Source organism: Manacus candei, unplaced genomic scaffold, assembly GCF_025592945.1.
Source record: "Manacus candei isolate 608988 ecotype Guabito, Panama unplaced genomic scaffold, ASM2559294v1 h1tg000150l, whole genome shotgun sequence".
Lineage (NCBI taxonomy): Eukaryota > Metazoa > Chordata > Aves > Passeriformes > Pipridae > Manacus > Manacus candei.
Genome location: NW_026138198.1, coordinates 612,710 through 632,595, shown reverse-complemented (window position 1 = coordinate 632,595; position 19,886 = coordinate 612,710). Strand labels below are relative to the sequence as shown.

At 55.7% G+C, this 19,886-nt stretch overlaps 1 protein-coding gene across 5 annotated transcripts in view; it reads left to right on the top strand.

Moving 5' to 3' along the window:
- Window positions 1-19,886, top strand: part of FRMD6 (FERM domain containing 6) — a 41,893-nt gene that overhangs the window by 10,575 nt on the left and 11,432 nt on the right. For 2 of the 5 annotated variants that reach the window (XM_051772169.1, XM_051772164.1), the window contains exons 1-3: window positions 10,261-10,337; window positions 11,934-12,053; window positions 18,857-19,035. In XM_051772169.1, coding sequence (XP_051628129.1) covers window positions 18,937-19,035 — 99 coding nt within the window. In that variant the 5' untranslated portion in view covers window positions 10,261-10,337; window positions 11,934-12,053; window positions 18,857-18,936. Of the gene's footprint in view, window positions 1-10,244; window positions 10,342-11,933; window positions 12,054-18,856; window positions 19,036-19,886 lie in introns of those variants that run through there. The other 3 variants (XM_051772165.1, XM_051772167.1, XM_051772166.1) reach the window with 3 other exon arrangements.

The following is a 19,886-nucleotide window of genomic DNA, read 5'->3' as shown; positions in this document are numbered from 1 at the left end:
GGATAACCACTGGATCCCACTGTGGGAACAAGTGACTCTCCAATTAAGCCAACAAGAACCAGCCTACAGACCAAAGGACATGCTGTTTCACACCAGGAGGTGCTGCAGTCTGGGTTGCAGGATGCTCCCAGCCCACCTCCAGCCTTTCCCAGGGAGAAACCACCCAGCTCCAGCCAGCACTGCTGCCCCATGCCAGGGTGTTGGGATGCCCCAGCCATGGGAATGCAAAGCCATCCTGGGCTGGTAGACAGTTTGCTGGCTGCATCCTCAGCTCTGACATGCAAAGTGCTGGGTCAGCACAGAGTTCCCATTATTAATTAGGCTCCAGGGCAATGCAGCATCTCTCTAATCAATGGTGATGTAAAACGAGCCACTCCAAGTGTGTGCCGAGGGTGTCTGTAAATCAGGGGAGTGGGATGTGCTGCCACATCCAATTGGAGGAGGGATGTAAGTGACTTCCCACTGCCAGAGGACAGGGTTAGATGGGATTTTGGAAAGGAATTCTTGGCTGGGAGGGTGGTGAGGCCCTGGCATAGATTGCCCAGAGATGCTGTGGCTGCCCCTGGATCCCTGGAAGTGTTCCAGGCCAGGTTGGGCGGGGCTTGGAGCAACCTGGTCTAGTGGAAGGTGTCCTGGTCCATGGCAGGGGGTGGAATTAAATGGTTTTAAGGTCCTTTCCAACCCAAACCCTTCCAGGATTCCTTAAATCAGGGGAGCTGCTGTGGGGGACTCAATTAGCTGGGACAGCTGAGTTGGGGGCACCCCCTTCTGCAAAGCACCAAAATTAATTAATCCCTTCAGAACAAGGGGTCTGAGGGCTGAGTTTGCACAAAGGAGGGTGTAAAAAGGTGCAAAATGGGTGCCTTGCACTGGAGACAAGCATGGCTGGAGGCAAAGAAGGCATCTCTGTCACCTGCTTTGGATTTTGGAGCAGGATGGGATACAGGGATGAGCCAGGTTGGTGATTATTGTGTGAGATAACACAACAGGACCCAGGTCCCTCTGCAAAAAATACACTGATCTTGAGTACAGTGAGTGCTGCCAAAGCAATGGGAGCTGACAACGGTGCTGAGCAGGGTTTCAGTGAGGGTGACAGTTTCCCAGTCCTTTCCTGGGATGCTCACAACATCCTTCACCCCTTTGCCTCTGTTCAGGTAAAGCCTGGGGCAGAGAAATGTTGGCACAGGGCAGTGCTGTGCAAACACGAGCTGTGAGCAAGAAACACCTGGGATTTCTCCCTCATTGCCCATCACCAGCTTCCAGGCACTTTATTTTTAGTGTTTTCTTTTTAAAAAAAAAAAAGTAAAAAAATCAGTGGAAGTAATCTCCTGGGATGGATGAGAGACAGGGCACTGCATTTCATGCTCCTGCAGTAATGGGTGTCAGGGCTCTGCTCTAAACCTGTATTTCCCAGGGCTTTTTATCTGGACCATAAAAATTCAGAGGAGGGGGGAAGGAAAAAAAAAAAGCAATCCCATGAAAGGAGGGAGCAGCCACAGCTGCTTTTGCTTTGTTGGGCTCACAGAGCTCATAAACAGCTCGGGTTTGGAAGTGGAGAGGGCAGGGACCAGCAGCGTGGAGATGGCTCCTGCCACTGCCATGGGGTGTTTGGGGTAGAAATCCAGGGATTTTTAGGGTGCCATGGAAATGTGAGCACAGGAGAGAGTGGATCAAGGTTTTGGTGTTAGGGGCCTGCACTGATAACTCCCTGCCCACTGGCACGGATGCTGTGGTACAAATCCCCCCTCTGCCAGGTATGGAGGGGAGAGCTGCAGCACCCACTGGTGGGGTGGGACCCCAAAAATGGGGTAGAATCCTACAATGGTTTTGGTTGGGAAGGATCATCAAGACCATCTTGGTCCAACCCTGTGCCACGGGCAGTGACACCTTCCACTAGACCAGGTTGCTCCAAGCCCCATCCAACCTGGCCTTGAACATTTCCAGGGATGGGGCTGTCAGAGGGGTAAAAGGCATTTTTGGGGTGGCCCAGAGCAGCCCCCAAAGCTGTGATTACTCCCTCTTGCCTTACCCTGACTCCCGGGTGCAGCCTTGGGGAAGGGCGAGCAGCCTCTTTCCCTCCCAGTTTGCTTTAGTGAAACCACTGCCTGGGCTCCTCTTGAGCACCTTGGCTTCCTCCAGACCCTGGGAAGGGACGGAGTAGGGTCCTCAGGGATCTGAAAACTGAGCAAACTCCCTCCTGGAGGTGCAGGACCCTGGTCTGGGATCAGCACCGTGTTCCCTCCTCCGTCTGCAGGATGCCAGGACACCCACAGCACCCAACGGTGGGCGGCTTGGGCACTGCATTCACCCAGCTCCTCCCATCCTCATCAGATCCTGAAGGAACCTGGGGTGGAAACCATCTGGTCGTCCCTAAGCAGGCTGATCCATGGCACATCCCTGGGCCTGACCTGGCCTCGGTGCCCCCCCAAACCATTTGGGCATTCCACACACCCCAGACATGAGGGAATGATGTCATTTCAGGGCCACACTTTCCAGCAAGATTAAATTTGATGATGGTCTGAGAGGCAACATCCTACCCCCTCCCTGCCTGTCCTGCCTGCCTTCCTATGCTTCCTGAGGGGGCCTCACTAACTTCCTGAGGGATACACGCCCTTTGCAGCAGGATAACCCCGCCGGGTGAAAGCTGGGGACGATCATTTTGGCACAGGATCCTGCCCAGGCCTGACTCACCATTTAAACACGTTCTTTGCTTTGTGCCATGGGTTGGGAGCTGCTGGTGGAGCTGGCAGGGGAATCCCGCCGGCGGCCGGAGACGGCACAGCTGCTGCTTCCCGGGGAAATGGCGCGTCTGGGAAATGTTTCCACTGAAAAATTGCCCTTAAAACCAAAACAAAACGTTGTGCTTTCCTGCTGCAGGGAAGAGAGGGTGGGTAGTACGTGCTGGGATCGTGGAACCACAGAATCCCAGGATGGATTGAGTTGGAAGGGACTTTAAAGACAATCTTGTTCCAACTCCCTTGCTACTGGTAGGGACACCTTCCACTAGACCAGGCTGCTCAGGTTGTATATATGTGACCAGGTGGTATATGTATATATATATATATATATATATATATAAATAAATATATGTATGTATGTTTGTATGTATATCCACATGCTTTACTTGCCAGAGGAACACCCTGAAATACTTTCTGGGCAAATGCACTGCAATAATCCACTGCGGTTTTACAACCCCTCGAATGCATTTGCTCGCTCACAGGTTTAAAAGGATGTTCCTGAGCCTCCTGATCTGATATTAATTCCCAGCTAAATAAGTAAATAAGCACATAAATCCAGTGTTTGCTGCAACAGCAGGGAGATATTTGGAATCAGTGCTTAAAGCCATGGGGTTTCAAGGCTTTTCTGGACATGGTGCCCCCTCCATCCTCCCCCAGGGATGCCAGAGAGCTCAGTGGTGGCAACTCTCCGGTGAGATTTCCTAGGGAAATGGTCCAGGATGCAGCTCAGCCAAAGCCTATGGTTGTTTCTGAGCTGGTGCTCAGTGCCAGTTCACTGTGCAGCCCTATAAATGGGATTTTTGGCCCCGGTGGGTGTTGGAGCAGAGTGGGATCCCCTTGGGCTGCAGGTGGGGTGGCATGGAGCGAGGGATGGGGGAAGAAGAGGCATCAGGGTGGCCAGAGAAAAGGGATGGAGGGATATGGGGACCACAGCAACATGCTCAGGGGCCCTGGGAGCTTGGAGACCCCAGGAGCTCAGGGACACAGGGAGCTGGGGGATCCAGGGAGCTCAGGGGCACAGGGAGCTTGTCTGCAGCTGTCTGGCTCCTGTGTGCCATTAATAAATACAAAGCGATTAACAGGCTATTTGTGGGAGCCCATTAGACAAATATTAGCCGAGCTATGGATCCTCATGGAGGCGGCTCAGCCCATTCCATAAAAATCAATTTGCTTTTGGTCGGACATTTAAAGGAGGCTGCGGCGGCTTCAAAACACGGAGGAATTGCACAAATCCTGCCTGGCACTGCCGGCACCTCTGGAACTGTTTGTGTGAGGTGCCTGTTCTGGTCCAGCCCCGACACCCCGGGGTCTGACCGGTGCCCAGGGGGTGGGTTTGGGCTGTGCCGGCCGCTGTGTCGGTGACCCCGGTGGGAAGCGTTTCCCAGCCCGGTTCCAGCGGCTGCCGCCTCCAAAGGGGGTTTTCAGCCCTGCCATGACTCAGACCCCTGGCAAGGGCTGTTGGCACCTGCCCTGTAACCCCTCGGGGTGCCAGAGCGGGGTTAGGTGGACGTGGAAGTAGTGGAAGGTGTCCCTGCCCATGGCAGGGGTTGGAATGAGATGGGCTTTAAGGGCCTGTCCAACTCAAACCATTCCATATTTCCATGATTCTGGCCCCAGGTGCTCCAGGCTCCTTGAGTGTGGTAGGAGGGGGGCTGCTCAGGATAAGCCCGTGGTGCTGGTGGGCTCTGTCTCACCCTGCCTTGTGGACTCCCATTCCCTCTCCCCCTTGGCATCCATCTGTTCCCTGCCAAATGGAGCACTGACCTTGGCCGGGGCCGCCGGGAAGCCCCGGAGCACAAACAGCTCTTCACAGTGGCAGTAAATCATTGATAGATGGGTGATGGATACGTGGGGCCACGGCCAAGCTCCGTGCCCCTGCTTTGTTCCCGGGGATGGTGGTGGGGGCGGAGGGGTGGCCTGGGCTGGCTTTTCCCTGCTGCAATCCCACGTGTTTGCAAAGCACGAGGTCGGAATCCTGTTTCCCCGAGCAAAGAGGTGCCCACCTGCACCCCCCCACCACTGCCCACCCTCCCTGGGGATGCAAACAGCACCACCCACCTTCCAAAGCATCCCAGAAAGTTGTGTTAGCACCAGGCAGCTGAGGGTTGTTTTAAACCCTGCCAGCTGGGAATGCCGGGACACAGTGATGGGGATGGAGGGGGTGCTCAGCCCACACTGCTCCACACAATGGGAGCCTTCATGTCCTCTCGTGTGGGAATTGGGGTTTAAAGTGTTTGAAAAACCTACTCTAACCAATTTAGGACACGGGGGTGTGACTGGAGTCTCTCTGGGAGAGGAAGTGCGTTGGAGGATCTCCAGTTCCCCCAGTGTGAATGTGGTGCTGGTCCATGACCCCTCGTGCACGACTCATCCCTGATGTCGCTGCACTTTGCACAGACACAGAGCAAATCCTGCCCTGCTCCCCTAACCCGCTTGGCACTGGCCCCTTATCCCGGTGTTATCCCGGAACGATGCTCCCCTGGATCAGGTTTGCAGCAAAACCTGTGGCTTCGTGACTCCATTCCCAGATTTCCCCCTATGGAGAGGTTTGCTTGATTCTGAAAGCTCTTAACCAAAACCTGCTGCTGTGGAAAGAACATGCACACGGGTGAGCTCGGAGCAAGGAACTGGGTCACCATTCTGGGAGTGGGATGAGCCCCCCTCTGCAGCACCCACTGCACCCCGGTCCCTGCTGGGTGCCCTGGCTTTCACTGCCCAAATTGCATGAATTGCACTTATTTTTTCAGCAGAGAAACCCCCAGACCTGTTTTCCTCCCACCCCACCCCACCGGTGGGGATTCTCTGATGTCCTGTAGCATTGGGGCTGCTGGTGACCCCCCTGAGGGGGCCCTTCCTATGGTTTCCCTCCTGTTTCAGGGGACAGGAGCAGCCCTGAGGAATCTGTCCCTCCGTCAGATGGGATTGAAGTGCCATTGAAGCCGGAGAGCCGGCACACAGACGGGCTAAAAATATTCCCAAGCTTCTGTGATCTTTCCTCCCTGTCCGCCCCTCCCCACCGGCCTTTCCTGCTTTATGCCACAATTCCACGGGCTTTTCAGCAGCTCTGACAGGCTGAGAACAAACCCTGGGAATAAACCCCAGGCCCGGAGCCCTGAAAAGCCCTTTAGGGTCCCGGGAAAGGGAAAGGATGAGGGAGCTGGGATGGGAGTGAGGGAAACAGGCTTTTCGAAGCGGGGGATGCAGAGATGCCGAGTGGATTTGAGGGGGGCTGCAGCAAAGCCAGACCTACCCCCCGGAAAATCCCTGCCCACCTCACCCCGGTTTATCGATAATTCGGTAATAGACCCAGTTTGGTGTCATGGGTCGGGCGAGGAGCCGGGAATTCGGTGCGGGGAGGCGATCCCGCCTTTCCGTCCAGCATTCCCGAGGAATCTCACAGGCTCTAATCGCATCCGGCTGCTGCGACTCGATGCTAAAGAGGCTGCAGGGTTAAAGGCAGCTGTAAATACTGCGGGGTAGATTAGCAGAATATACCGTATCAGCACTGCCGGCGGAGCACCGAGCCCGGGGGATGCTTCCCTGCCGGATGCACGCTCGGATTTTCGTGATGGTTCCAACACTTGGGTATTCAGGCTGGATTTTCTCTCTCTTTCCAGCCTCGTTGGACTTAAATCTCTTGAAACTCCTTTTTTTTAAATTATTTTTTTTATTTTTTTTCGTCCTTGCTGACTTCCCAGGCAAAACCTGGCAGGGTAAACAGAGAGGGAGACTTGGGGGGCCAGTTAAATATACTAAATACCCTGACACCCCCTCACAGCTAAAATCTGATGGCAACACCCCCTCTGGGAGCATTCCTGCAGGCATTCCTGCTCCAGCTTCCATGGCTATGTGGCACTGCCAGCATGATCAGTGGGCCATCCTGCTCCCAGACACCACCTGGATACTGAGCTGGGGTGCCCCTGGCCATTCCCAGGGATGCTCCCCCTTTCCCTGGAGCCAGCTCAGCACCTGGGATGCTCAGCACCATCCAGGGATGGCTCCTGAATGCTGGGTACTGAATTTCCCAGCTGGGATGGGTGAAGTTGAGGCTGTAGGGGGGGGTCACTTCCTCGTGGGGTACATCCAAGCAAATAGGAAAGCGGGGCAGAATCAGGGCAAAACCCCTGAGAAGGGGTCCTAATATGTGCTCAAGCTTTTAATTATAAGCCCGATTAAAGCACAGACTTGATTACATCTCAATGAAGTGGGTCTGTATGGCCAAAAATCAGGTGGAATTCTCCTAAACGGCCCAGAAAACGCTGCAGGGGGTCCCTCCATCCTGGGGTGACAGGGACATGTCCACCCCAGCCTGGATGGGGAGGGAGGAAGAGCTCCCTCAGAAATCCCCGTGAAATGCAGGAACCGGAGCGAGGTCCAGCTCCTCGCCGGAGTTTATAGCAACACACCGGCTGTTGTGGCTCCGTGCCGGGGTTTCTTTATTTAATTTCTTCCCCTTATGGGCTGAGAAACCATCCCCAGCCCCAGCACAGCCTGCTCACAGTAGCTGGGATCTGTTTTCCTCTCTTGTCCGGGGAGGAATTTCTAAATCCCAGCTGCAGCCAGAGCTGGAGCCCTGATGCTGTGCCAGGTGTCACCGAGCAGCGGTGACGCCCCTGTCCCCAAATGCACCCCATGAGGCTCGTGGTCAGTGCTGAGGCCCCCATACTGCTGCTCCAGGGTGAATTTTCCTAGCAGGACATCCCAAAAATCCCTAAAAGTGGGCGCTGAGCACCGACAGCACAGCCCCAGGGGATTCACAGCTGATCCATCAGCCTTTGGGAAACCTGAGTGGGATGCGGAGACCCGGATGGGTTTAGTTGTTATTCTGTTGCTTTGTTTATAATTTTTATGCCATTAACAAAATCTCAGAGGGAAACTCTGAGATAAGAGAGCTCCCACATCCCTGTGCCCATCCCTGCCCAGTAACAAAGCTGGTATTGAAAGGCTGGGATGGGAGATACTTGGATGGTGATAATGCAGGATCACAGTGAGCCGCTGCTGTTTCCCGTCCTCTTCATATAAATACATCCAGTGCGAGAGAAAAATCTGTCTATTTTATGGGAATGGTATTTTCAGTCATAGCCACAACACCCTTTTTTTTTTTTCCCCTAAAAGAGATAGGCCTAGCGATGCCATTAGCTCGGTTAAACCGTATCCAAAAAAAAAAAAAAAAAAGCAAACCAAACCAAAAACAAAAAGAATTTTATTTATTACATTTTTCCATCTGCGTTTCCGCTTCTTGGGACCTTGAGGGAGATTAATTCCAGGACTGTTAGAGAAATGTCACCGGAGTCTTCGGGCTTTTCCTTTCCCAAAGAGGAGAGACAAGACCGGACACTGGATAAGCTCCATCTTTCCGAGCCCTCCCCACGTCGCAGAGCCTGGGATGGCTCATGCTGAGCGTGGATTTTCCCGGAGATTTTCCTTTGGCCATGGGAGCCCCTCACGTTGGTATGAGACGAGACATTTCTCCTGGGCTCCGGAGCAGCATTAGCACACGCGCCATCCACGTCGGTGTTTATATATCGCCTCGCTGGCATTCGAGAGCTCTTCCTGCTGCTTTATTTAGCCTCTGCGGCAAGGCAGGCGCTGGGATTCTGTATTCCTGTATTCCATGAGGCCGGGGGAGGATGTGATGGGGCAGGGAATGCGCTCAGCAGGACCAGTTCGTCCTCCTCAGCGCCGCAGCGGTGGGGCCGTGTCCCGCTCGTGCCTCCCCAACCTTTAAATTGGGGCAAATGAGCCAAATGGCAGCTTGCCTGGTTATCCCCAGGATGGGTTTTTCCAGAGTGAATTCTGGGGGAAAGAGGACATTTCTGGCTGGAACGATGGGCCCTGCTTGGACACGCTGCCCGTGCCCTCGGCGTCGGTGGCATTTGGCCTCGGTGGCTTTGCAAGGACTGGATGCCACACAGGCAGGAGCTGTTGGGTAGAAACACTCTCCCAATTCCACATGGCATGGATGGGAGCATGAGATCAGGCCCAAAGCCGAGGGTTTCCAGCCCCTGCCGAAAGCCAGGCTGGTTTTTTCCATGAGGAGAGCAGCGCGTTGGATTCCCACTGCTGGTACCGTGCACTCACATAATGTAATTACCCAGCCCGATCTGTTGAGCTGCAAACAGATTTCAGCAATGAGTGTCGGGGTGTTCACAGCAGAGCTGCTCTTTATTTAGGCCTGGGAACAAGCGGCTGTTCCCTTCCTGAGCCTCGTAGAGACTGCGGGGGCCGAGCCGGCCTCGCAGGTCATCCCGAAAAATGCCTGTAGACACTTGAAAGTGAGGAATAAATAACTACTCCAAAAACAATCTCGCCAGATGGCACTTCTGAAGAAGGAGCAGGCTCGGAGATGCTTTGCTGCTAATTTATGGTGCTGCTGCTGTTGCTATTCCCGTCCTGGGTCACCTATGGAGAGGGATCCGTGAGTGCATCGGCTCCGTTACGTGCACTGAGGGGCGGCTGGGCCCAACCCACCTTTATCCAGCTGCCAGGGCAGCAGTGGGGGATTTAATGGGAATGGGATTTGGCCCTAATTCTGCTCCTGCCTCAACCCGACTCCTGGTTGAGAACTGGATTAATGTGCCAGTGGCTGGGGATGCAGGGATGGGTGCAGGGGGTGTCTGGGCTCCACTCTCCAGGGATATTTGGGTCCCCACAGGGGACATGTGAATCCCTTCCCTGGGAGATCATAGACTCCCAGAATGGTTGGGATTGGAAAGGGCCTTCAAGACCATCAAGTTCCAAACCTGTTCCATGGGCAGGGACACCTTCCACTAGCCCAACTTGCTCCAAGCCCCGTCCAACCCGGCCTTGGACACTTCCAGGGATGGGGCAGCCACAGCTTCTCTGGGCATCCTGTGCCAGGGTCTCCCCACCCTCACAGCCAACGATTTCTTCCCAATATCCCATCTAACCCTGTCCTCTGGCAGTGGGAAGCCATTCCCCCTTGTCCTGTTCCTCCAGGCCCTTGTCCCAAGTCCCTCTCCAGCTCTCCTGGAGCCCCTTTAGGCACTGGAAGGGGCTCTCAGGTCTCCCTGGAGCCTTCTCTTCTCCAGTCTGAACCCCCCTAGCTCTCCCAGCCTGGCTCCAGAGCAGAGGTGCTCCAGACCTGGGAGTACTTTCCTGACCCTCCCCTGGACCCCGTCCCCGCGGGAGGATGCCCAGCTCCTCTCCTAAGCACCTCTGAGTGGGTTTACCCTCTGTCGAGTCTTGGATCCCCCTCCCTGCTCAATTCTCCCAAGGACAGTTCCCGTGTTCCCTGCCGGGGGATGCTCAGGCTCTTTCCAGAGCCTGTTCGTGAATCCCCCCCAGGAACACGGGACCGGGGCGAGGGGTGCCCGACTTCCCACGCCTCCCCCGGGGCCAACACTTCGGGTGCCCTCCCCGGGCCACCCCGTTCCCTTCCCGCTCCCCCGCTGTCCCGGGGACCGCGTCGGGGCGGGAGGCGGTGCCGGTGCCGCTCGGGGCGGTGCGGGGCGGCCCGGGAAGGGGCGGGGGCGGCGGCATGGGCTGGGCTGGGCTGGGCTCGGCACGGCTCGGCTCGGCTCGGCACGGCGGGGTTCGACAGGGCTCGGCAAGGCAGCGCGGTCCCCGGAGCCGCAGGTAGGTGCGTGCCCGGCGCCCCGCACCGCGCTCCCGGCTCGGCTCATCCCGGCGCGGCTCCGTTTGGCTCGGCTTGGCTTGGCTCGGCTGGGCTCGGCTCGGCTGGGCTCGGCTCGGCTCAGCCCGGCCCGGCTCGCCCCCGCGGGTGGGCCCGGCACGGCCGCTTGTTGCGCTCGGGGGTGAGTTGGAGCCGGAGCGGAGCGAGCGGCCCCGGCTGCAGGAATGCGAGTCATTTCCTCCGCCCGCCCGCGGGAGCTGCGGCCGAGCGGGGCCGGGCTGCCCCGCCAGACCCCCCCACGGACCCCCACGGACCCCCACGGCCCCGCCACGGCCACGCCGGACCCGCTCCGGTACAGGGTGCGCTCCAGGGACGCGCTAGCCCGCGGGACCCCTCGCCCATGGCTCACACTTGCCCACGGGTCCCCTCGTCTGTGGGACCCCTCACCCCTGCCTCTCACATGTCCACGGGTCCCCTTGTCCCTGGGTCACACTCGCCCACGGGTCTCACTCACCCACGCGTCCCCTCGTGCCTGGGTCACACTCACCCACGGGACCCTTTTCCCTCGGGTCACACTCACCCACGGGTCTTACTCACCCGTGGGACCCTTTTCCCCCGGGTCACGCTTACCCACGGGTCCTCTCACCTTTGGGACCCCTTTGCTCATGGATCACTCTCCCCCACGGGTCCCCTTGCCCGTGGGTCACAGTTGCCCACGGGTCCCCTCATCCCTGGGTCACACAATAACCCACAGGACCCCTCGCCCATGACACCCCTTGCTCGTGGGTCACACTCGCCCACAGGTCCCTCTGCCCACGGGTCAGTTGCCCACGGGTCCCCTCATTCCTGGTTCACAGTCACCCACGGGTCCCCTTGTCCCTGGGTGACACCCACCCAAACATCCCCTTGCCCATGGCACGCCTCACCCCCTGGATCACACTCACCCACCCATCCCTTCACCCACGGGCACCCTCACCCGTGGTTCCCATCATCTCTTGGCTCCCTTACCTGTGCTCCTCTCTCTCATCCGTGGATCCTCCTGTTTCTGGGTCACAGGCACCCGTGGGACCCCGTTGTCCGTGGGTGCCCCTCACCCCGTGGGGGTGCTGGGGGTGCCAGCTGGTGGTTCCTGGTAGTGTCACTGATGGTCTCCTCCGTGTTTCTCACCAGGGATGTGAATCCCTGCCACGTTCTGGAAGCGGTGGGGATAAATCCATGCCGCTCCTAAATCAGGCTTTATCTGACACCGTGCCCTCGTGGCAGCAGGGGAACCAGGGCTGAGGTTTCCCAGGCTGGAGCTGAGGTTTCCCAGGACCATACTTGGTGTTCCCGTGTCCTTTGACTCACATGTGGGAGTCAGGCACGTCCTGGCCCCTCTGTGCCCCCCACTCCCTGCCACCTTCACTGTCATCTCCCATTCCTGAATCCCCCCTTTTCTGCCCATGTCCAACGCTTTTCTGGCCATGAGGATGTTTTTTCCCCTAAGCCAAACTCTGCTTTTCCAGAGATAATTTTCCAGAGATGCTTCAGCATGGCACTGATGGAGCTTTGCTGCTCTCCCTAATTCCGGGCTGGTTTGTGTTGGTGTTTTTCCACAGGGCTCGCTCACCCTCTCTTGATTCTTGGATAGAGCTGGGATTAATTTGAGCTCTCTTGCTTGAAGGCGATGTTCCGTTTAAAATTCCCAATCCCGAAGGCGTGCTGGGGTTTGGTTGTAGGTACTGGATTTTTACTATCGTTTTTTAAAGGAGTTTCTTTTTTTAAACTGGGTTTATTCAGGCTCTTTAAACCCCGAGTCTGTAAGCAATTATTCCATTACATGAAAGTCAGGACGCTGAGAAAGATTAATTCAGACCAGATGTAAAAATAAATGGGAATTTGAAATTAAGATGATGTCAGTTCCCTCCTGCTAAAAAAAAAACCCGGCAGCCTTTGGACTCCAGATGGAGTATACAAACCATGGCGCTGGTTAAAATATCTGCCTGCTCCTTAATTGAGTTTTAGGCTGCTTTTTTTTTTCCTCCTTGACTGAAAAGTGGGCTTAGGTTATTTTTCCCGAAGAGGTTTTCCCCATTGCTGCTGGGGCAGGGAAGTTGATGGAGGCTGTGGAGTGGCTGAGGAGCTTTCCCAGCTGGAAAACTGGAAGGCGGTGCTGCTGGGGGAAGATAAATCCCCCTCTGCCCACTCCAGGATTAAAAAAATAAGGAACTTGGTTTGGCTTTGTTTTGCTGGATTTGGAGCGGGAGGCAAGGACGCCACGGAGGGCAGTGGGGGCTCCGGATAGTCCAGGCTTGGGTTTGTGTGTTTTGGCATAAAATGGAGCTGGTTTTTGGGCTCTGGACTGTCTGCAGAGCACTTCACATCCTCCCTCTATTTTTACTCTCCCTGTGCACCGAGCAGCACACGTTCCCCAGAGTGGGAATGGGTTTGGGCTCTGATCCCATGTTGAGGAGTGTGCCTGGGAGCAGGATGCTGGGAAGGGTTTGCCCGGGGTCAGAGCGTCTTGGGGGTGTGTTATTATATAAAATAACATGAATATTCGTAATTGCATATTATGAATATTAATAACCACACAACACTATTAATTCAATTATATCGTTAATTATACTTAAAATATCGTTCTAATTCATAAATAGGGAGGTCCATGGTTTGGAGAATCAGGGCTGTGCTTTCTGTGGCACAGGGATTCAGGAGGGTGACTCTGGCCCTTAGGGCTGCTTTGTGGTCCAGGGATCCCGCAGCCAAATCCCAAGGGATTTATGGCAGCTGCTGCGGGTGTGGGCTGCAGCCTGCCCACGGAGAGGGGAGCAAAGGCAATTCTTCACATCCATGTGCATCCTTCAGTGTGATGCCTGTGGTCCTGAGAGAGGGATCGGACTCTGGGAGGTTTGGGCTTGTTGACACTGGGGGATGGTTCATAAAGCTCCTGGGAATGCTGGGGGACAGGAGCTGGAGTCGGCTTGGATAGCTGGGCTGTCCTGAGCATGATCCTCTCCAACCCAGTCTTGATATTGTTCTAATCCCAACGGCTCAGGCAAAGTTTGCCGGAAGGAAATACGATGGAAGAGGCTGGTTCTATAGCAGGAGAGGGAAGAGGAAAAGCAGGGACCGTCCCTCCCTCGCTGGAACCTTTGCCAGGAGAAATCCATCTCCGTGTCCATCCTTGGCGGAGGCTGGGACACTTTATTTATGTTATAGTGCTCCAAAGTAAGGCAATGAAGAGGCCTGGGATGGCTCTTCCTCGTGTTGAATGGAAAATCTGCACTTCCAGGCTGGATTCGGCTCCGTGCACAACAGAAGAATGAGCAGGGGAGCAGTTTCCTGAGCTGCCGTGGCTTGGCCTGTGTTTTCCTACGGAATGTGATGTCCCATGGGGCTTGTCCCCAGCAGGACAGGACAGAGGGGCCATTATCCCATTTTTGGGATGATGCACATGGCTCAGCCATCCCCGGGTGTCCCAAGCACCCCCTCTGCCCATTGCTGTTGTCCCGTTGCAACAGGCAAAGGAGAGGAGGAGGAGGAGGAGGAAGAGGAGGAGTGTTGCAGAGGTGGAGACAGGCGAGCTCCTGAGGGAACCTTCCCTGGAGAGGCTTTTTGGATACCCCCAGCACTCGGGGGTATCTGCTGGGGCTGGTGGGGGCTGGCCCCCGGCTGCCCAGGCTGAGTTTCCAGCATCCAAATAGCTTTTGTGGTGGATGAAGTAATGGAATATTTATAACCGAGTCCTTTTTCCCAGTGAAGGTCTCTTTCATCTGCCTCCCTTCATTAGGAGGAAACTGTTGAGTTCATGAAGAATTGGAGACGATTTTAATTACGGGGCAACCGCAAGCAGGAATTAATCTGGCTTTTGGGTTTGGAGAAGCTGCATTAAGTGACGGCCTTGAAACTTGTAATAACAGCTCTGCACATACCTGAGCCCTATGATGTGGGGTGAGACCCACTCCAAACGCTTAAAAACCAGAAATTCCTGCCCCGTGAATTCACCTTCCCGTCTCCCTCTGCGCTCTGGGCAGCCTCTGGCTGCGGGATGGCCCGTGCCTACATGTGGATCCTGTGCTGGATCCCTTCCCTCGCCCCTGTTGTGGTTCGGGAGGGCTGGAACAAAAGCCTGGGGGTGGGTTGGAATCATGGAACTGTGGAGCGGTTTAGATTGGGAAAGACCTCTAAGGTCGCGTCCAGCCATTCCCCCAGCACTGCCAAGCCCACCACTAATCCATGTTCCCAAGTGCCACGTCCCCACATGGCTTTTAAATCCCTCCAGGGATGGAGAGATCTGACAGGGCAGCTGTCAGGGGCAAATTTTTAAAAAAAAAATGGATATTTTGGCAAGGAGGGGGTGAATTTGCGTGATGGGAAATGGGCTGGATCTGCCTGGAGGCTGCAGATCATGGCTGGGTTGAGCGGGGGGGGCACTGTGATGTCCGGTGGGTGCCACAGGGGTACAAACCTGACCCAAACCCATCAGGATAGAGACCTGTATGCTTCTTTTGAATGTATGGAGTGGGAAAAATGCTGCCCGTGCATCAAGCCTCTCTTCTCATCCACGGAATCTGCGCGCTCGGAGCAAAACCCCACCTCAAGCCGGCAAGTTCAAGCGATGTTAAACCCCCAGCCTGGAATTGCATCCAAATTTGTATTTCCAATGAGAGCCTGTCACGCTGCTCCAGCACCTCCATCTGAACCAAGCCCAGCCTCTCCCTGCCCTCAGTGTTTGCAGGATCCCGGGATGAACAAATCCCTCGCCGAGTCAGCAGCGCCGGCCCCGGCTGCTTTTCCAAGCAGGTTCGTGGCGTGGTGTTTTCTTTACAGCAGAGCTTTGTGGCAGGATTTATCCCATGGCATCAGTACGAGGGAGGGAGACAGTATCCCAGCAGCCTGGGCTGGAAAACACGGCGGATCGAGGAATTTTCTCTGGAGCTACAAGGGATTTTCAGTGTGTTCCTGTGGAGTTTTAGTGGTCTTTTCCTATAGCTTGGAAAACGTGGCTGGAAGAGCCGAATCTCCTGGAACTGCAGAGGCTGATCCGTGCCCAAGTCCTTGTTCCCAAGTGTTTTTTCCAGCTGGCTTTGCTCTCTGGATGGAAAACCCTTTGGAAAACTGCCTGGGGTGGAGGTTCCCACTTGGAGTGTGGGATGACCTGTGTCACCCCCTCCGCTGCGTGGCAATCCAGGGGGGCTCTCCCTGCACTCCAGGATTTTTCCAGCTTCGAGCCAGGAAGGTTGGACTGGATCTTTAAAGGTCTCTTCCAAGCCAAACCATTCCATGGTTCTCTGTTTGTTCCTCATATCGACGCTTCCGCCGGAGCAGGAACGACTCCAAGGGCAGCGGCGCGGGGTCCCAGGGAATCAAAGCTGACATTGTCGGAATGAGCAGCAGATGCTTGGAAAGAATTTGCCGGCGTCTGGCCGAGGCTGCTGGAGGCACAGCACCCTGGAAAGGGCTTTGTGTGCCCTCTTGCTAAATCTGTGCAGCTCCAAGTGCTGGCAGAGCCCCCGGGGAAGCTCCTGGAACTGAGGGGGTTCTCCACAGGGACCATCCCTGTGTGGTCAGCTGATGGAATGTTCTCATTCAGCAGCAGGAACTGGGGTGTTTTCTAAAGAAATACCGAAATGTATGGTTTGGGTTTTTTTCCTCCCATATCTGTGTTCTGCTGTTGGCAACTTGTGGGGTTTCATCCCTGATGCTCTGGGAACAATCCAGGCTGCAGGAGGAGGGGAAAATACAGTGATTAGGGATGAACAGCCCTGGGATGCCAGAGAGTGACAGGACAAGGGGGAATGGCTTCCCACTGCCAGAGGACAGGGTTAGATGGGATATTGGGAAGAAGTTCCTGGCTGTGAGGGTGGGGAGGCCCTGGCATGGGTTACCCAGAGAAGCTGTGGCTGCCCCTGGATCCCTGGAAGTGTCTAAGGCCAGGTTGGATGGGGCTTGGAGCAACCTGGGATAGTGGAAGGTGTCCCTGCCCATGGCATGGGGTTGGAAGTGGATGGTCTTTAAGATCCCTTCCAACCCAAACCATTCCGTGATTCTAAGAGCACCGTGGTGCCATGGGGAAGCTCTGGGTGGGAGCTGATGCCCAGCAGAGAATCCCAGTGACGGATTCACCAGTAACTCAGGAGTGGCTGTAGTTCTGAGCCGGCTGTAGCCCACAGAGCTGCCATGGGAAGATGCTCTCATGAATCCTTTGGGGCTGCAGGATACCTTTGGATGGGAGCAGGGCACAGAGGGTGCTGGAGGGTGCCCTGGGATGCAGCTGCTTTGCCAGGGATGTGGCTCCTCCTCATCACAACTCGTGCAAGTCACGTCACGCCTGGCCCTGCGTCGGGACACTGGAGCTGCCGGGCACAGGGCCGGTAGAGGACGTTTGCCAAATACCTTCAGCCCCGTTTCATTCACTCCTGGGCCTTTTAATGAACCTTGAAAGCAAGCCGGGTGCTGTTTGCTCCGGTCGGGATCAGTCGTGTCTGGGCACGGCCGGGATGCTCAGCCACGGTGCACAAACACAAGCACAGATGCAACACGTGGCCACGACGTACAGGGGCAAGGCACAGCCTCAGTGCATGGCCACAAGGCATGGATACTATGGGTAGGGGCCGTGCATGGCCACGATACACAGCTGTGGTGCGCGGATGCAACGTGTGGATGTTGGGATGCACCACCACGATGCGTGGATGCAACAGATGACCACAACACACTGCCACAATGCATGGATGCAGTGCATGGCCACAGTTCACAGCCACGATGCTCAGATGCAGCACACGGATGTCAGAATGCACAGATACAATTCACAGGTGCCACGCTGCGCCGCTGCAATGCAGGGATGCAATGCAAGGCCACGACATGCAGATGCAACGCACAGATGCAACGCGTGGCTGCAGTGCACAGCCCTGATGCAGGGCCACAGCACATCATCAGGATGCAGGGATGCAATGCATGGCCATGATGCATATCTGTGACACACAGATGCAATGCATGGGTGCCACAAAACACGCATGCAACGCACTGGCGCGGCGCGTGATGCACGGGTGCAGCGTGTAGAATCCGTGATGCAGCACCACAGTGCATGGGTGCAGCGCATGGATGCAGTGTGCAGGTGAAGTGCATGCAGTGCGTGGCCACAATGGATGCAGTGCAAAAGGATTCCATGATGCATGGATGCAATACACGGCCGGGGTTCACAGCCACGATGCACGGATGCAGCGCACGGATCCAGCGCGTGGCCGTGATGTTTGGAGGCATTGCACATTCATGATGCACGTCACCATGCATGGATGCAGTCCACAGGTGCCATGCCATGGCCGTGATGCACAACTGTGACACACGGATGCAGTGCATGGATGCCACAATGCATGGATGCTACAATGCACGGATGCAGCGCGTGGCCACGATACCACCATCTGTGGTATGTGGATGCAGTGCATGGATGCCACGATGCACCACCACGATGCACAGGTGCCAAAATGTAGATGCAATTCACGGCCACAGTGCATGGATGCAATGCATGGATGCCACGATGCACCACCACAATGCATGGATGCAGCACGTGGCCGCAGCACAGCGTCACAACACAGGGATGCAGTGCATGGAATCCATAATACACGGACACAGTGCTGGATGAGGCCTCGGTGGTGCGGACCCAAAGTGCCGTGGCGGTGAGATAGAGCATCACCTCTGGGTTTCCCAACTTCTGCAAAACCCCAGGAACCACCAACAACAAAAGAAGGCACCTCGGGGCACTTTTTCCCTGCTGCACAAACATGCAAGTTCCAGGCTTTCGGAAGCCAAAGGCATTCCCATCTAGACCAAAGCAAATATTTGGTGACAAGGGAGACACTCTGCTGTCCTGGTGCCAGCGTAAATCTGGGGGTTGGGAAAAGGCTGAACTAGTTCAGAGTTTAAAGGTCCTTCCTCGTGGTGTCACGTGGGAATTTGTGTCCCCGTGGGTGGTTGGTTGTGGGGTAAAAGGTGCTTAAGGAATATTCACCCTTGGGAATGAGGGTTGCGTGGGGTCAGTGTCAGGATGGATTCACCAGCTCTGAATGGCAATTCCTGTCTGCAAATTGCTGTTAGTGCTTGGATGGTTTTATTTAACCCCAGTAAAGAGTTGGAACGGGAAGGGATGTGGGGGTCCTGTTATGGGACCATGTCCTTGCCTTTCTGCAGCTGGCAGGGAAACCTCCCGCGTCCCACACCGCTCCGTGCTGGCACAGCTGGGTTGTTCCCAGCAGATAAACTTTTATTTGCTTTAAATATGGCAGGAAAGCCTTTCCTGAGGTTCTTCTGAACCCGAGCCTGGGGAACAAAACTGCTGGCTCAGTTTTTTTCGGGCTGGGCCGCGATCCTGCCCTGACCACGGCGCCAGGCTGGGGGTGTGGGGGGTGGCTGTGCTGGGGTGTGCTCAGGGGTTTTGGGGGACACCCTGCTTCTGGGGAGGGGGGGGGGAGGATGTGCTGATGGGTGGGAAGGGGTGTGTGGAGCTGGGGGTGCCACGCACAGGGCTCAGCCCCGCTCTGTCCCGCAGGGATGGCGCCCGCGGGGACCGAGGCCGCCCCGGCCCGCCGGTGAGGTGCCCCCCACCAGCCCCCCCGAACCCCGAGCACGATGAGCAAACTGACCTTCCACAACAACAGAGTCATGCAGGACCGACGCAGCGTTTGCATCTTCCTCCCCAACGACGACTCCCTCAACATCATCATCAACGTAAGGCAGCGCGGGGGACGGCGGGGTGGGGTGTGGGCCTGGGGAACCCCCTGAGCACTGACATTTTCATCACACCCGGGGGCTTGCAACCATTTGCACGCTCTGGTTTTGCCGCTGGGTTTGATCCCGAGCCCGCCTGCTCCCGCCCTGCCGGAGAAATGCACAGGAGTTATTCCCCCTAAGGCTGCGGCAGCGTTTTACGCTCTCCTGCCTCTTCTTGACTCGATGTTCCGCTGGCAGCAGCGTGTTTGTCGGCGGGTGACCTGCTGCTTGGCATCCCACGGGGTGGCACAAGCCCCCTCCTTCAAACCCTCACTCCACAACCCACTCTGGATGGCAATTCAGCCTCCCAGGGAATAAACAGGAGGGGGTTTGGCTCTGGTTTGGATGTAGTTTGGAATGCGAATTTCCCCCCACTTTTTCTTTTTTTTTTAATTCACCACCGCCGGGTGTTTCTTTTGATGCAGGAAAATTTTGAAATTGCTTTCAGGACTTAAAGGGAGCTCATAAAAAAAGATGGAGAACGACTTTGTACACTGGCAGATTGTGTTAGGATAAGGGGGAATGGTTTTAAACTGAAAGAGGAGAGATTTAGATTAGGTGATAGGAAGAAATTCTTGGCTGTGAGGGTGGTGAGACCCTGGCACAGGTTCCCCAGAGAAGCTGTGGCTGCCCATGGATCCCTGGAAGTGTTCCAGGCCAGGTTGGATGGGGCTTGGAGCAACCTGGGCTAGTGGAAGGTGTCCCTGCCCATGGCAGGGGGTGGGACTGGATGATCTTTAAGGTCCCTTCCAACCCAAACCATTCTGGGATTCTATGATTCTATGAATGTTCTGTTTTCTGCCCCCAAA